This window comes from Spea bombifrons, chromosome 8 (assembly GCF_027358695.1).
Source record: "Spea bombifrons isolate aSpeBom1 chromosome 8, aSpeBom1.2.pri, whole genome shotgun sequence".
In the NCBI taxonomy this organism is placed as follows: Eukaryota; Metazoa; Chordata; class Amphibia; order Anura; family Pelobatidae; genus Spea; species Spea bombifrons.
The window spans coordinates 45,091,635-45,107,038 of NC_071094.1; the positions used below are offsets into that span (position 1 = coordinate 45,091,635).

Sequence of the window (15,404 nt, forward strand, 5' to 3'; positions counted from 1 at the left end):
AGTCGTGTCTGCTCAGCATCCAGGACCGTACAGGAAGCTGTTTGGAGGGGCATTTAGAAGGCCCAGGCGAGAGACCATTCTGCGCGCCAGAAAAATCACTGAGCGAAGGCTGGTTTTTGTTTGAAACAAAAAGTAACAATTTTCAGGGGTACGGGAATTTCAGCCGCAGGAGAGAGCGAAGCAGAGGGAGAAGCGAAGAGGTTTGCCCGCAGAAAGCGAAGAAAGTCGTACCAAGAAGATTCCCCCAAGGCCTGCGGGCCGCTCCATGCTGTGGATTAGTCCCTTTCAGTGGTCATCTAACTGTCACAAGCAAGAGAAGCTCTTTAACCTCCAGCGAGAGGCAAGTCTTTGACCTTCAGTAAAGTGCATTGGGGTTTTATGACCGCGAGCGGCCGTCGCCTGCCCGGGAAGCTTCGCGCTCCAAACGCTTGGCCGTTTCCGGGATTTCTCTAGAAGTTGCATTTATCGCTCCATGAGCTCGTGGACTCCAAGCCGCGGAGAGGATGGCTGTAATTGGAATTCCAGTCCCGCTCGAACACGTCTAGTAGCCGCTCTTGGACGGTGTTGGTGGCGTTGGCAGAGATCGTTTGGTTTACGATCAGCGCGGAGCCTGCCGTGCGCATGAAATAATCCCCGGACCAGTTAGACGTTCCTGGGAAAAAAGGAAACAAAAAAAAGCCACATTGTTTACTTCTACGGTTATTATAGAAAGTCAGCCGGAACAGACCAGATCTAAAACCCAGCGACTTGAGAGTTTATTGCCTCTCACACGTACATACACACATATATATATATTCGCCTTAAACAGGTATATCTCTCTCTTACCTATATAAGCCACGCGGTCGGTCACCATATACTTGTTGTGGTTCACCCTGGCATAAGGAATCTTTTTCTGTTCCGGAGTTGCTGGGACTACAAAGATTTTCTTAAATGGGGAGAAGCCAAGAAAAAAAAAAAAAAAAAAAAAAAAAAAGGTAAATATAAATAATGGAACATCCAGCTACTACTATAATGATATAATGGTAAGTGAGTTTTATGTTTGTAGAACAGCCTCCCAGCAGAGGTGGTAGAGGGTAATACAGCGAGGGTATTAATCATGCATGGGATAGACATCCGGCTCCTGAATCTAAGACGAGACCAACAACTGATTAAGGTTTGAGTCTTTATGCTAGAGTCATATAGAGCCCTGCTGTAAACAGGATAACTTTACAAGACTCCGCGTCTTCTCAGTAGTGAAGGTCCTGGAGGTCTTAATGATTATGCCCCTCATGACTGAGTATCCTGCAAACATGGGGATTGGGGTCCCTGAAAATCCTCAGCATTTAAGGGGTTGGTGTCACTCTGGAACTACTCCGGTTGAGGCGGCCGACGTACCACTTGAATGTCAAAGTGGGATTTGTTGCTGTGCAGCGCAGCCAGGGACTCCAAGAACGGGAACATGTACGGCTTGGAGTTCTTCCAGCAGCTGATCAGCAGGCGCACCGACACTCGCCTCTCGTACACGGCTTCCCGCAGACGACTGTCAATCGCCGGCCAGTATCTAGAACAGCAGCGAAAGCGTAAAGATATTTAAACAACGGATTCAATTTAACAATAAAGTCATTGCGTAGAAATATATCAGTTATCGCAATCATTTTCAGACGGCCACCGAGTCTCTGCGCAGGTTTGTTTTATGAAAAAGCTACAGGACCGAGCAGCCCATTTACCAAAAGAACGCGTAACGAGTTGCGCATGAGGGTAAAGTCACCTCTTTGGGTAGGCGAACTCCTGCGTGGGGGTATAATCCATGACAGAGATGTACACAAACTTCTTGGCATCGTCTATCACGCTCAGGAGGGCCTGGATGTCGTCTGTTCTGCCTTTCGCAGATAGAGGGGGTGGAGAGCTCTGGAGAGATGGACGAACACATTTAGGCTGAGCTTTCTGTTCCCATACCCTACAGCCTTTGTACAGCACTGCAGAATATGATGGCGCTACATAAATCAACGAGGAATAATAACACTTACAGACAGGTAGACGTGGGACGGGGTGTCGTTCAGAGCCACTTCCAGAGGAGTGCGCAGGTTGTAGGCAGTGGAATAGTTATCTGGCCACGGGGAAGGGATGGTGGAATTAGGCAGGCCCAGGGCCCAATAAACTTGGAAGATCTTCTCCAGGTCTTGGGCCAGGCAGCTGCAGTTGTAGACGGAGGATCCAAGCTCCTTTACCTGTCATCGAAAGGTTAATACAGCACCGTATACACTAATGTCAGTCTGCATTGACAAAAAACCCTGCTTTTATCTCATTTTATCCTAATAAAGTCCCGTTATCTGCAGATGCTTTATGGCAATGCTAATGAAGTCCGTTCCTCCATAGACTTTCGTTAGTCAGAGAGTCCAGCTGGGTGACTATGACCGAGCCATTCTATTCTCTCCCACAGGCGGTATGATAAGGAGTCGGGGGGGGGGGGGTTAGTAGATTGGGGCTAAGATAACAGAGGGAGAATCATACAAATGGCTGAAAACGTATTATGGGGCAATAACTACAACAGACTTAAAAGGGGAAACCGAGCAATATTTTGAAAAACTTAGATACTAAGAATAAATAAATAAAATAAGTGGTGGAAAAGCCCCTTTAAGCAGAGGCCATAGGTCATGTGCCCAGTCTGCAGGGACGTGGGCACATTGCTTTGGTTAAGATCGCATTACCTGTGTGAGGGCCCGCCAGTCCATGTTGGCGCTGCCGATGTACATGTGCTTATTATCAACAACCCAGAACTTCGTGTGCAGAACCCCATCTGTGAGTCGCGGCAGATCCACCACACGCACCTCAGCTCCTTAAATGATGGGGGAAATTTAAAGGGGGGTCAGAACACATACCCGCTACGCGAACCAAGGGGCAATCATCATTAATCCGGGGACGAAGACAAATATATAAAAACATCATACATTGGGCCAAATAGAACAGACTTGGTGGAATATGTAAAAAACGTTACTGAGAGGGTAGTAGATAAGGGGAACAGCCCGCCAGCAGCAGTGAATACAGTAACTATGGCTACTGTTCTATAAAGCTGCGCATGTCACTGCCTTACCACTGTCCTTCAGAGCATTAATGTCCTTGTCCTTGGTGGGAGAGTTAGTGGGGCTAACAGCGACCCGAAGAGTTACCCCCCTCTGTTTCAGTTTCACGAGTTCTTGAAGGATTAATTCTCCCTGAAATTAGAAAAAAAAGATATTTATATTAACAGACATTTCCAAGCAGCAACTTCCCTACCAACGAGCGGCCAAAGCGAGTATTCTGGTCAAGGGCAGCAGAAGCCCGGTGAAGAGAAAACATGGAGGGGAATATTGCCCGACAATCCGCCCCCTTTACCTCATTGGCTGAAGGCTGCTGTGTATGAGTGTCTTCGTTGGTCATCGACCAATAAAAGGATGCAATGTCCACGCTGGTTTGCGCCTCCGCGAGGAGGTTCATCCACGACTGGAACGTCGAGGGGTTGCTTGTAGCGTTGGAGTCGTAGACCAGCCCTTCGGGGATACTCTCCACCAGCACAAACCTAGCAGGACAGACACACGGACAGGTTGTCGGGTCTAGAACCAGAACATTTGCCCTACGAACGTCACAAAGACATACAAGACGTCTCCCCATTAAAGGTGTTAAAGCCACTTTGGTCTCCATCTTACTTGCACGGATCGTCGCAGCTGTTGTCCTGGTTCAGGAGGACCGTCTCTGTCTTCACTTGAGATGTCGAGAAGCAGAAAGGAAAGAACATCTGAGAAGCCAGGATGCAGAACAGCACGGTAACGGCAACGGCAGCGGTGACGGCACACAGGTACAGCTGCGCGGAGAGAAAGAGCGCGTCGGAGGTAACAAAAAGCCTTAACGCGATGTAACGATCCCCAAAATCTACATTCCACAGCCCTGGAACCCGTACGACCCGGTTTACAACATATTTATAACGGCCCCCCACCCTACACACCCTTTATATGTATACTATGGGAGCAGCCATCACAACTCCATGGTCTCATGATCTGCATGATTATTCCTCCCCATGACGTTATTTCTCCCTTATGTGTAAATTGATGATTCTTGCTGATTTGTCAAGGGTGGGGAGAGAACGGGAAATGGATTACATAATGCTAGTCGTGCCATAAGTTCCAGCTTCTCTGGGGTAAGTAAATCCCTGCTCTGCGGGCATCACGGGCCGGACTTACCCTGCGGGCCGTCTCATCCCGATGGCCGAACCGGATACCGGCAACCCCTTGTTCCTCCTGCGTCCCTATCTGGTATGAAGAAGCATTCAGTGAAGACCCTTTTTATTACGCTGTAATTATTAATTTTATTAAAAAGATATATTTTTAAAATTAAGTATAAGACAAAACCAGGGCCACGTAATGAGCATTAACAATATCGTTACACATTTTAACTTCACATCTGGCACCTGAGGAGTTGCTTAAAACCCACTATAACTTTATGATCAATAGACACCCACACAAACATATGATGAGTTGTGGATGCACGGAACAGTTTTCCGGCATAGGTGGTAGGATGGATGGGGTAAAGATAGAAAAAATAAATACTTTCTACAAATGAATAAGTTCGGTAGACCTAATACATAAAAATACACGCACCTTTTTGTACAATACAGGGGGCTTCATTGCGTTGGCCAATCAGCTTCACCTAGTAAGACGGCCGCGCAGGGACTCTGAAACGCAGAGCGGAGAGCAGGATTACGGCTCGTGGGGCAGGAACTGGTTTATGATAAACTGGATTTGTGCGATTCCAGCAAGTTTCACCAGTTAAAAAAAACTGAACTGGAAGATCATGTGACCCATCGCTCTACTTCTAAAGAACAAAGACATTTTTAACCAAGAAAACCAAGACTAGCAGATCCCGGGTTTAATTCCCCAGGAAACGTCTAACATCCAATTCATTTTACACGGAAGAATCTGTAACGAGATGCAGGGCATGGATGTAAAATCTCGCCGCGCCGACATGAAATTATTTATTTAACAGTTCGTTCTACTTCCCGGGAGACGGAAAAAAATGCACAGATTCCTGCTGCGGGCGAAACCCGTCTACCTGATAATAAATGCGGATTAGGTTTGGATTCGGCATAAATTAATAACCGGTTCCGTGGGTCTGTGGGGCGGCCCCGGCACATCGTATCATTATAATTATAACGTTTTATTTATAGAACGACGAGGAAGAAACCAAAAGTAACAATATTCCAGTAAAACACACAAAACGCAGCAGCTCTCTGATCACCGCGTCGGACGCCGCAGTTACGTTTATTCACATAGCGCAAGCAGATACCGTAGCGCTGCATCAGAAACTAATACACAGGAGTAAAAAGTCAGTGGTTTATACATACCCGTCACCTGCCCCGGAGTTATAGGTACAGTCCTGAGTTTAGAATCTATTATACAATAAGCCACTTGCCCTATACTCTGAAAGATTAACGGGCTGCGATCTTCCCAACGGGAGACGCGGCGGGGCAGATCCCAGGAGCCGCGGGTTCCCACGTTCCACGGCTGAGGAAATTTGTATCGGCACCGTCATATTCCAGGGCGCTGTACAAAAGGACACAGCCGGCAGCGCATCACATAACTTGGACTACCTCTATACGGTTAGAGCCATTACTACCTTGCTTCCTTTTGATTAGCTAGTCTTTTGGGGTGTTTGCCACCACCGCTGGAAGGCTATTCCTTGAGTCAACCCCACTGCACACAGAGCCATAACATAACAGAGCCAGTCATAGTGGGAATTCTTCATGTCCAGAGACTGGCCTCATTTTCTCAGAAAGAAGACAATTACTTCCTTTAAGAAAAGAACATAAAAAACCCCAACAACTTTACATTTTTAAGACAGCCCTCTCGGTGGACGGCGACGCGTGACGCGGATCACAGACGGTAAGCACCGGGGAAGGTTACCGGTAATTTTGGATCTTGAGGAAGTTGATCGAGAGGAATAGCTGAAGATAAAAGATTCACGTGCCATTAACAGCAGATTGGGGCCAATTCCAGGGCCACATCTCCAGCAAGAAGTTTTGGAGGTCCTCCTTCACCGCTGTGCTCCGTACTATACCCCCCCCCGATCGCTTACGCAGGGGAGCGAGTTTACCCTCAGGGGTAATAACTACTCCACTTGGGGTCATGTGAAATTAACCCTTTTAAAAGGTTAATAGAATATAAACAGCCGTGGAACAAAAACGCCCACAGAGGGCGAGCGACGAGAAGTAAACCCGGGAACTTTCTTAACTAGACTCTTAAAATATTAACCCCGTCAAGACTCCAATACCCGTCATCATGGAAACCTTGTCTTGTCATTTAAAGATACATGTAATGGAGTCACCTGCATTCAAGCAGGGATCTCAATCATAACATACTGGGGGCAAAAGCACCAACTGGGACTCATATAATCCCAGCGGAAATCCAGATTGTGTGACCCCCAGAATCTGCCCCGTCCCCCTGAGACTGGGGCAAAAACCCTGAGCCTCAGGGGGCAAAACCTCAAAGTTCCCAGGAATACCGAGATATAGATATAGATATATAGATAGATATATAAAGCCGTGTCTGTGCGTCCTACTTAATCTTCCCCCAGATCTTGTGCACAAACCTTTCCGTGGAGCAGAGATGTTTGGGGTAAAGAAGTTGCATGCAAGCAGCCAGCGGACAACAAGCGTCTCCGGGTAAGTGCCGTGTACACCCGGGGAGGGAGTTAATAAAAGCCCCTGCTAGGGGAGGGGTAATAGTTTGTCCGGCCAGCCCTATAGATCAGTCTTTAACATACATGTAAAGTCACGTGTGTGATAACAAATACAGTCACATGATTCTCTGGTACTCACAGCATCAGAGCGGGACAGGAAGCGGTGCAGCCAATGAAATGAGCCCATCGTTTAACGCTTTCAGAGCCGGATTAACCAGCAACCATGGCAACCGTGTCGGCCATTCTTCCAGTCCATGTATACAAAGCAGGGGCCACGCAGCATGTGGGGTGTATAACTGCATACCTGCAAAGTGGCCCCCTTTGGCTTCTCCCTCTTGGCCCCAAGCCCCTGATGCCCCTCTCTCCCCCCGATGCCCCTCTCTCCTCCCCTGATGCCGCTCTTTTCTAGGAGGTGAGAATGTTTGCTGGGTATGAGGGGATCGCAGGGTTCTACGGCCCTAAAAGCCCCGATAATGTGTATAGAAACAGCAGGGAACGGCTTTATAAATTAAACGGGGTAAATAAACCCCATTATTCTTCTTCTAAATGCCCCCCTCAGTTGCAAAGTGACCTAAAAAACCCCACCCAGGGTGTAGAAACACAGGGGGCCACAAACAGCGGACTCTCTGAAGTCTCTAAGGGACAAGAGACCGGAATCTACCGCCAGAGGGTCAGACACTGAGATGGAATGGAAGGAGGTTTAACTTCACTGAAAAGGTGGTAGATAAGTGGAACAGCCTCCCAGCAGATGTGGTAGAGGGTAATACAGTGAGGGGATTTAAACATGCACAGGACAGACATACGGCTCCACAAGACCAAGTTGGAAAAACAAACAGGCAGACTAGATGGACTGAATGGGGCTAATCTGGCAGTAAAACATGAAACACTTCTGCTGGGAGGCTGTTCCACTTATCTCCTACCCTCACAGTGAGGTGAAAGATCCTAACATTACATCTAAGCCTCTGACCCTCTAGTTTTAGATTACGGCCCGTTTGATTATAATTTATGCATTTTTTCTGAACAAAACGTTAATAAAGTTATTTATTCAGTGATTACTCGGCGCTGCATGCAATAGCAACACAGCCTTTTAGGCTGCACATCTGCCATGTATACAGCATCATTGTTTATTGATTAATATAGCACCATCGTGCTCCAGAGCGTCGTACAACGGGCTAGAATTACTGAACTGAGGTAGGGATCCGGTGTTTAAAAACGCCAATATAATCACTAAAGTAGGAAACTTGAAAATAATATTTACTGCGTCCGAACTTACAATAACTAACCCGCCTCAGCTGCTGTCTGACAGAAAAGCAAAATGGCCACCTCCGCAGCGTTCAACATTTAATCACAGGCTACAGCTCGCCGTCAGCTGATAGTGTTTATAAACAGGTAGCAGGACCCGCCCCCCGGTGGGAGGGGTCAAGATCTGCGCGGGCACCTAATGAAAATGGCGCCGCAACACAAAGCAGTTTTTCCTCATGCTGGGATGACGTCAGCACGTAAACACAAATCCTGTAGACGGGTTATACTACAGTTCCCGGCGTCCCTCGCGGGCCTTACAGGATCTGGCCGCCAATCGCCTGCTCGAATACCAAAAGCTGTAGCAGCTGGTTGGTCGGCTGGCGAGGCCGGTGAGGGGCGATAGGAAGTGGATAGAGCGAGTTGAGAAGCAAGCAAAGGGGGTGAGGTCGGCGAGCGGCGAGAGGTGAGACCGTGGACCGGGGCTGATTACGGCTGTATTTTTCTCACGGGTGGGTGCGTGGGGTACTTTTTTCCACTTTTTCCCCCCACAGGCGCGTTCCGGAATGGCGGCCGCCCGCTGTATATCCGGGACACGACGCATATTTCACTGAGTGGGCCGCCGGTAATGGTTGTAAATGTAATGTAACACGGGGCAGCAAGCAAACTGTACCGGGTGATATAGTACCATAGAACATGTACCCGGTGCATATAGATCGTGTGTGTGAGGTATAATATACAGTCTAGGGTATGCATAGTGCTTATAGATAATCTCATACATACTGAGCAATATGATTCTGTATCTAATCACTATATATATACATATATATACATATATATATATATACACATATAACGTACAGGGTGCCTATATTATATACATGTATTTGTTATTCCCTTCTCTTTAGTGCTTTTCTCGGTTTCTGCTATAATTTAGTGTTGCCGTATTGGGTTGTTCTGAGACAATAATATTTGAGATCATTGAGAGTGTCATACAGAGTGTAAGCTCTTTGGGGCAGGGCCACCCCCCCTAATGTAATCATAAGTATCGTTCCCTGTTCAAAATGGCTGCTATACTTACTCAACTGTGATGAGTACTTCGTACGTAATACCAATGCCGGGGTAACACCAATGCCGGGGGACGCTGGGGTAACACCAATGCCGGGGGACGCTGGGGTAACACCAATGCCGGGGGACGCTGGGGTAACACCAATGCCGAGGTCAAACCCTTTGCATGTTAATTATTCTTCAGTCGGGGGGAATAGAAATAATTGTGTATAAAGAGAACTATCGCGCCCCGCGCATTACTTTACATCGGCATGTACCCCCCGTGTTATATACATGTTATATACGTGTAATGTATATATGTATAGTAAATCTGTGTGAGGGGGGTGCTGGCGGGGCGCTTGCCTCCACTCCTTGCCATAAATAGCCGGCCTCCCGGGGCAGATCGGCCTCCATCAGAGGCTATTTTGGGAGCCGGCAGCTGTCGTGTCGCTGATTGCCTTTCCACGACATTTGTTGCCTGATAAACACAGAGGTTTCCTCTGCCGCCGAGTAATAATGATAAAGCGCGACACCTGGCTGAAGGTGTTGGGAGTTGCTGGCAAACAGCTGCTGGGTCGGTGAAGTGTTTGGGGGGGGGGTCATCAATCTATTGAAAGATCCCAACGAATATTCTAACCCCGCCGTTCTTTGGTTTCAGCGGCGCGAGGTTCCCGTCATGGCGTCGGTCACTTTAGGTAAGACATTTTCTTCTCATTGCCTTTCTGTGTAATTTTACCCAACCCGCGTTAAATAACACCGCCCCCCCCGGACCAGATGTGAATCTTGGATTTCTTTTTACTTTTCTAGCCACCTCGGAATGGATTAGTTTCTTCAAGGAAGCCGGAATCCCCACCGGGCCGGCTGTTAACTATGCGGTGACGTTTGTGGATAACAGGTGAGGGCATGCGGCGTCCCTCCGAGACTAAACACCGGGCTCGGGGCGAGCGGGATCCTCGTAGGGGTTCCTGAACCGAAGTCATTGTGAATGTCGTGTGTTCTGTTTATATAATGTACACGTGCTACATATATATATATATTCATAATATAATATATACGTATATGTATAATATATAAAAATCTACGGCCATGTTTTAAGAGGCACCGGAGCAGAAGCTGTACCGGAGTATACTTCATGTAAGAATCGTTTAAGCCAAATAAGTAAAAGTAGATAATTTTCGCTCGGCTTTACGTTTGGGATTTAGCTCTTTTTGTGTTTTTGGGACTCGATCCGCTGTTTCCGCAGGATCCAGAAGAACATGCTGATGGATCTGACCAAGGAAATCATTAACGAGTTGGGGATAACGGCCGTGGGCGACGTCATTGCCATCCTGAAACACGCCAAGATCGTCCACAGACAGGTACGGGAGCGCGCGGCGTCCGGCCCCAAACGCAGACTCGGGAGCAAGGTGTGTGTGTGTCCCAAAGCCAACAACCCCTCCGCCCCCCCCCCCCCGGTTCCAAATCCGGCAACGTCCCTGATTTTCTCCGTTTTACTTAATTCCCCTAAAATTTCCCCTCACTAACACAATCTGTTCATTTATTAGATTAGCTGGTACAGTGTTATTATGCAAATAAACACAATAAACATGCTCAGGCCCTTAATGTACGTATTATAGATCGTAGAACCGCCGGCAGATCGGCCCCATCCGGCCCCCGTCTATTCTGCCTGTTTCTCCTCCTGTAAAGACTCAAACCTTAATCAGTCGTTGGTCTCGTCTTAGATTCAGGAGCCGTATGTCTACCCCATGCATGTTTAATACCCTCCCTGTATTACCCTCTACCACTTCTGCTGGGAGGCTGTTCCACTTATCTAGCACACTTTCAGAGCCTCATAGGAGTTGTAGTTACTCAGAGCAACTCAAGCTAACACTGATGATCTTTCAGCAGGAGTGTGAGTGCGGCAGTCGGGACACGCGGAGCAGGCGGCTTTCTGTAATCTGTTCCTCTTTCTCTTGTAGGATATCTGTAAAGCCATGACGGAAACTCCGAGTCAGAACAGCATGCAGGCAGAACTGCGCCGCAGCGCCAACAGCCGTAAGTAACTGCCCCAGCGGGAGCGTCGATGGCGGGTACGATGTATCGGGCGGAAGTCAATGCTCGGTCAGACCGGGCTCCATGGAATAGTCTTGCTCAGCGCGTTGAGCGTCGGGGGCATTTAATCCATCGCTCTCGCGCTGTTTAGTTGATAAGGGTTAGAGGCTACGTGGATTGTTTCAGCGTCTATGTTCTGGTTGGTTTCTTTATGTTTTTCCGTGCACGCTGTATCGACGGAGCGAACGCTCTTTTTTCTCTTCTCTTCTCTTCCTGCAGCCGCCACGAGAATGATCGCTAATAGCTTGAGCCGGGACTCTCCGCCATCGACGCCGGTCCGCAGACCGGACACCAACACATCCAAGATCTCCGTCACGGTGTCTAACAAGGTGGCTTTGAAGAACGCGCCTGCAGGTAACGCCGGCTTGTCCGAAAGTCTATTCGGCTGTTTAACTACAACTCCCATGATCCTCAGTTACGTCCTGCCATTCGTGTTCTTATTCCTCCCCGTTCTCTCTTGTGTTTCAGTGTTGTCGCCCCCGTCTGATGACGGTCCTGATGGGGCAGTAAAACGCAGGAGAGTGACGGCGGAGATGGAAGGGAAGTACGTTATTAACATGCCTAAAGGCACCACGCCGAGGACCAAGAAAATCCTCGAGGAGCAGGCAGCCAGAGGTAAGCGCCGGCTCCTCCTAGGGCCACAGCATCGTTTGAATTTCCCTGACTGAAGTATGTAACGGCGGTCGTGTTTGTGCATCGCAGGCGGGGCGAGGACGTCCGTTTTCGACAGACTGGGAGCTGAAAGTAAAGCCGACGCGACTTCATCCAGTAAAGTGAGTGGAGATTTATTCCCCTTTTAGGCTACAGTTTGAATCCGTGTTTCACACCCGATTCCCAATCTACATACTGTATACCCCCCCCAGCGCTGTATACTGTGATATAACCCCCCCCTAGCGCTGTATACTGTGATATAACCAACCCCCCCAGCGCTATATACTGTGATATAACCCACCCCCCAGCGCTGTATACTGTGATATAACCCACCCCCCAGCGCTGTATACTGTGATATAACCCACCCCCCAGCGCTGTATACTGTGATATAACCCACCCCCCAGCGCTGTATACTGTGATATAACCCACCCCCAGCGCTGTATACTGTGATATAACCCACCCCCCGGCGCTGTATACTGTGATATAACCCACCCCCCGGCGCTGTATACGGTAATATAACCCCCTAACCTGGTTTTATCATTTTTCCCCAATAACCCCCCTTTATCTGCAGAGCTGGAGCCGGCGTTGCTGTCAGTCATGTGATATTTTGGGTGACTTTCCCGGCTCAAACACCGCACTGAGCTGATGCTTTATGGCGATGCTAATGAAGTCCGTTCCTCCATAGACTTCCATTAGTCAGAGAGTCTGGCTGGGTTATTAAGACTGAGACATTCTTTTGTTCCCCTCAGGCAGTATGATAAGGAGTTGGGGTGTTTAGTAGATCGGGGATCAGATAACAGAGTGAGAACTCGTTATATTATGGGGCACGCACTGTAATAATTGTGTTCATCACAGATCCTTTCTCCCCCTCAGCCCACCGGCGTCTTCAGCCGTTTAGGAGAGGCACGCCAGGAAGAGCCTCCGGCTGAGAGTGATGAGGATGGCAGCGTCCTGCAGTACGCGGGAGTCCTGAAGCGGAAGCCGGCTTCCAGAGAGAAGATCGTTCCCGGCGTGACGATCAAGGCCAGAGCCACCAGCTCCGAACCCAAGCCCGCCATCACCACGATGAGACGCCTGGCCATCAAACCGCCGGCTACCGCGCCGGCTAAACTCTCCACAACCAAAAGCAGCATGGCTCACCGGCTGGGCGCCGCGCCGCTGCCGGATCTGGACGCCGAGAAGGGGAAAAAGCCCAAGGTAACGCCGCTAGCCCACCGTCTGGGGAAGCAGCCGACGGCCGCTCAGGATAGCAAAGTCACCAGCACCAAGCCGCCGCCGTTCAGAGTCACCATCAAGAGGACTATTGGGAACGGCAAGGTGAGCAGCACCTGCGACAGCAGCAGCAACGCGCAGATGGACAACGCCAACAACGTCAGCGTCTTCAAGCGGCTGGGGAGGAAATCGGTATGAGGGCCGTTTAAAGAGCTTTTAGAGACTGTCTCGCTCGTAGCGGGGGGCTGACACGGGGCGCCCCGATCTCTCGCCTGTCCGGCGCCCCCGCAGCTGAGGTTTACTTGCCATGTAGTTTTTAAGGCCCCCGGATCTTTCGCAAACGAAGCGGAGTGACTTTTCCGACACCCTATTTATTACGCCGATAAAAATAGGTTCTAGGAAGGTTTCTGCAGCCTTTTTTTATTAAATATTTTGCTAGAACGTTACACGTGTTTGGCGTGTTTTTCCCAGCGCTCGGTTTTGTCGGTCAGGGGCCTGATTACGGCGGCTGAGGGCCGGTTGTTTGGGGCCAAACTGTGCCGATGACCGTTCTCCCTCTATATATATCGTATAAGCTGGGAAGCCTGACCTGGATACTCCTCGCCTGATATAAACCCTCCTGATCCTTTGCACCCTGTTAACCGGATCCTTTATGTAATCCGCTGTGATCCGCCTGCGTGTTCTGACGCCTGGGGTATATATTGGGTAGAGGGGGATCCCGTCCCCTGCGTAACGGATACATCACCACCTCCCTGCCCCCCCCCCTGTGTCCTGAACGCTCAGCCATTATACATCAAATATCTATGTAAAGTATGGAATCTGCCTGTTTAACCCTTCGCTGCTGCATTAATTAAAGGTACATAACCTTTTAAAAAGCTGATTGGTTTGAATTCCTTAGCTGACTTCTGATTGGCTCCCAAATGCTTCCGGCCACTCCGAATACAGTTAAAATTCAGACCAATCGCAGGCGAGCGCTGTAAAAATAGAGCGTTCTTGTAGCCCAAAAAGGCCTGTTTTTTTGTAGTAGGTGGTAAGCTGTGTTCTGGGGGGGGGGATCCTCGCTTTTTTGGAGCTGGTTAATTGGTCACAATAGGAATTTCCTAACGTGATAACCCAACCGCGGTGGTGCAGCATCGGTGTCGTTTCAGGGCACAGAGGGTGGCGCATGTCCCGCGGCGTTGCGGTTTATTGCCCGCTTGCTGGGGCGTCATTGCATTTTAATTGAGCGGCTGGAAGGGAGATAGGTGTGCGAGCCTCAGGTGTTTCCTTAAAATGAGGCTAGTAGGCCAGCAATGCCCCTCCTGCCAGTGGGGTTGGTCTAACGCTCGGCTGTCACATTATGCGATCACCGGTACACCCCGGATTTGAACGTTACCGTATGTCTCTCTGCCGGCCCCCAATGGGTTTCAGAGCTCGGGGGGCCGATGGGTCCAGGCTGGCGGAATTCACTGAAATCGCGTCTTTTCACTCCCAATCCCATCACGGGCCTGGACCCCGCAGCTAACGCTTTATTAACCCTCTGTGTTCCCCGGTGCGGCCCGATCAGCTGTCTCAGCAGAAAGCCCCAGAGGAGGAATCTCTAATCCCCGGGATTATCTCTTCTCGCATTAACACCCAGCGCCACTGACCTGATCCGCAATCCCATTTGCCGCGAGTGAACGTCTCTTGCGGACTTTCTCCCGCGGCCGGGGTCCTCGCCGGTCTCTGCCGGTGCCCCCCGTCTCTCTACGCAGAGAGATCTCACTTATATTACTGTTGCTTCCTTATTATTGAAGGAGGGGGGGGTCCTCGCTACACACAGCGCTCGCCCCCTTAATGGTCTTTTTATTGCATGTGGCAGAAAGAATATAGCCTAGTTGTTTTCTGGATCAGCTTCCCAGCAGAGTAGGTATCACAATACACTGGAAGCAATTGTTTCCATAAACTTCCTAGTTGTCACTAATTTTATTATGTTTTATTAAATATCTCAGAGCCGGAGTTTGGGGCTGGGGTGATGGGAGTTGCAGTATCCGCGCGTTTAATCTTTATATTCAGGTCCGCGAGTTTCTGCACGCAGCGCAGCCGACCGTTCCTCGCTTTCTGCCGGGACGTGGCGGTTTAATTGGATTATCTCTCTCCTCCCGGCCGTAGCCCGGTCCCGCTCTCTGCTGAGCGCCGTGTGCCGGCAGAGCTGTCAGACCCCGCGGCTCTGAGGACCCGGGACCATGTAAGTGCTGTTACTGCGGGCGCATTATACCTTTGGCTAACCGAATTCCATTAGATTGCAAGCTTTTGGGACTATTAGGGCTCTTCTTTTAGGCATATTATCGCCAGGAAGTGAATAAAGTGTAGAATGAACCTCAGAGGTCCCTTTATTACACCTTAAGAGGAGACTTATGAGATCTTTAAAGCTAAATCTGTCTGGTTGCTCGACACTACTCTCTGCAGTTGAGGTTAATAGATTCTCTCATTTTAAAATGTAGACGAGCATTGAGTTT

The 15,404-nt window shown here is 49.3% G+C and overlaps 2 protein-coding genes across 2 annotated transcripts; one reads left to right on the forward strand and one right to left on the reverse strand.

Annotated features, from left to right (window-relative positions):
• Window positions 1-400: 400 nt before the first annotated feature.
• On the reverse strand, window positions 401-6,638 carry PLD3 (phospholipase D family member 3). Its single transcript, XM_053473176.1, has 12 exons — window positions 6,598-6,638; window positions 4,611-4,684; window positions 4,194-4,262; window positions 3,663-3,817; window positions 3,352-3,535; window positions 3,071-3,191; window positions 2,688-2,815; window positions 2,007-2,207; window positions 1,748-1,887; window positions 1,375-1,540; window positions 826-925; window positions 401-652 (listed from the first exon to the last, which is right to left on the reverse strand). The coding sequence occupies exons 2-12, from the start codon at window positions 4,635-4,637 to the stop codon at window positions 450-452; spliced, it is 1,494 nt and encodes a 497-aa protein (XP_053329151.1). The 5' UTR covers window positions 4,638-4,684; window positions 6,598-6,638; the 3' UTR covers window positions 401-449.
• Window positions 6,639-8,311: 1,673 nt separating this feature from the next.
• Window positions 8,312-13,543, forward strand: C8H19orf47 (chromosome 8 C19orf47 homolog). The gene is made up of 9 exons (XM_053472952.1): window positions 8,312-8,438; window positions 9,632-9,668; window positions 9,781-9,868; window positions 10,217-10,331; window positions 10,932-11,007; window positions 11,284-11,418; window positions 11,533-11,679; window positions 11,767-11,837; window positions 12,589-13,543. The coding sequence occupies exons 2-9, from the start codon at window positions 9,650-9,652 to the stop codon at window positions 13,123-13,125; spliced, it is 1,188 nt and encodes a 395-aa protein (XP_053328927.1). The 5' UTR covers window positions 8,312-8,438; window positions 9,632-9,649; the 3' UTR covers window positions 13,126-13,543.
• Window positions 13,544-15,404: the final 1,861 nt, after the last annotated feature.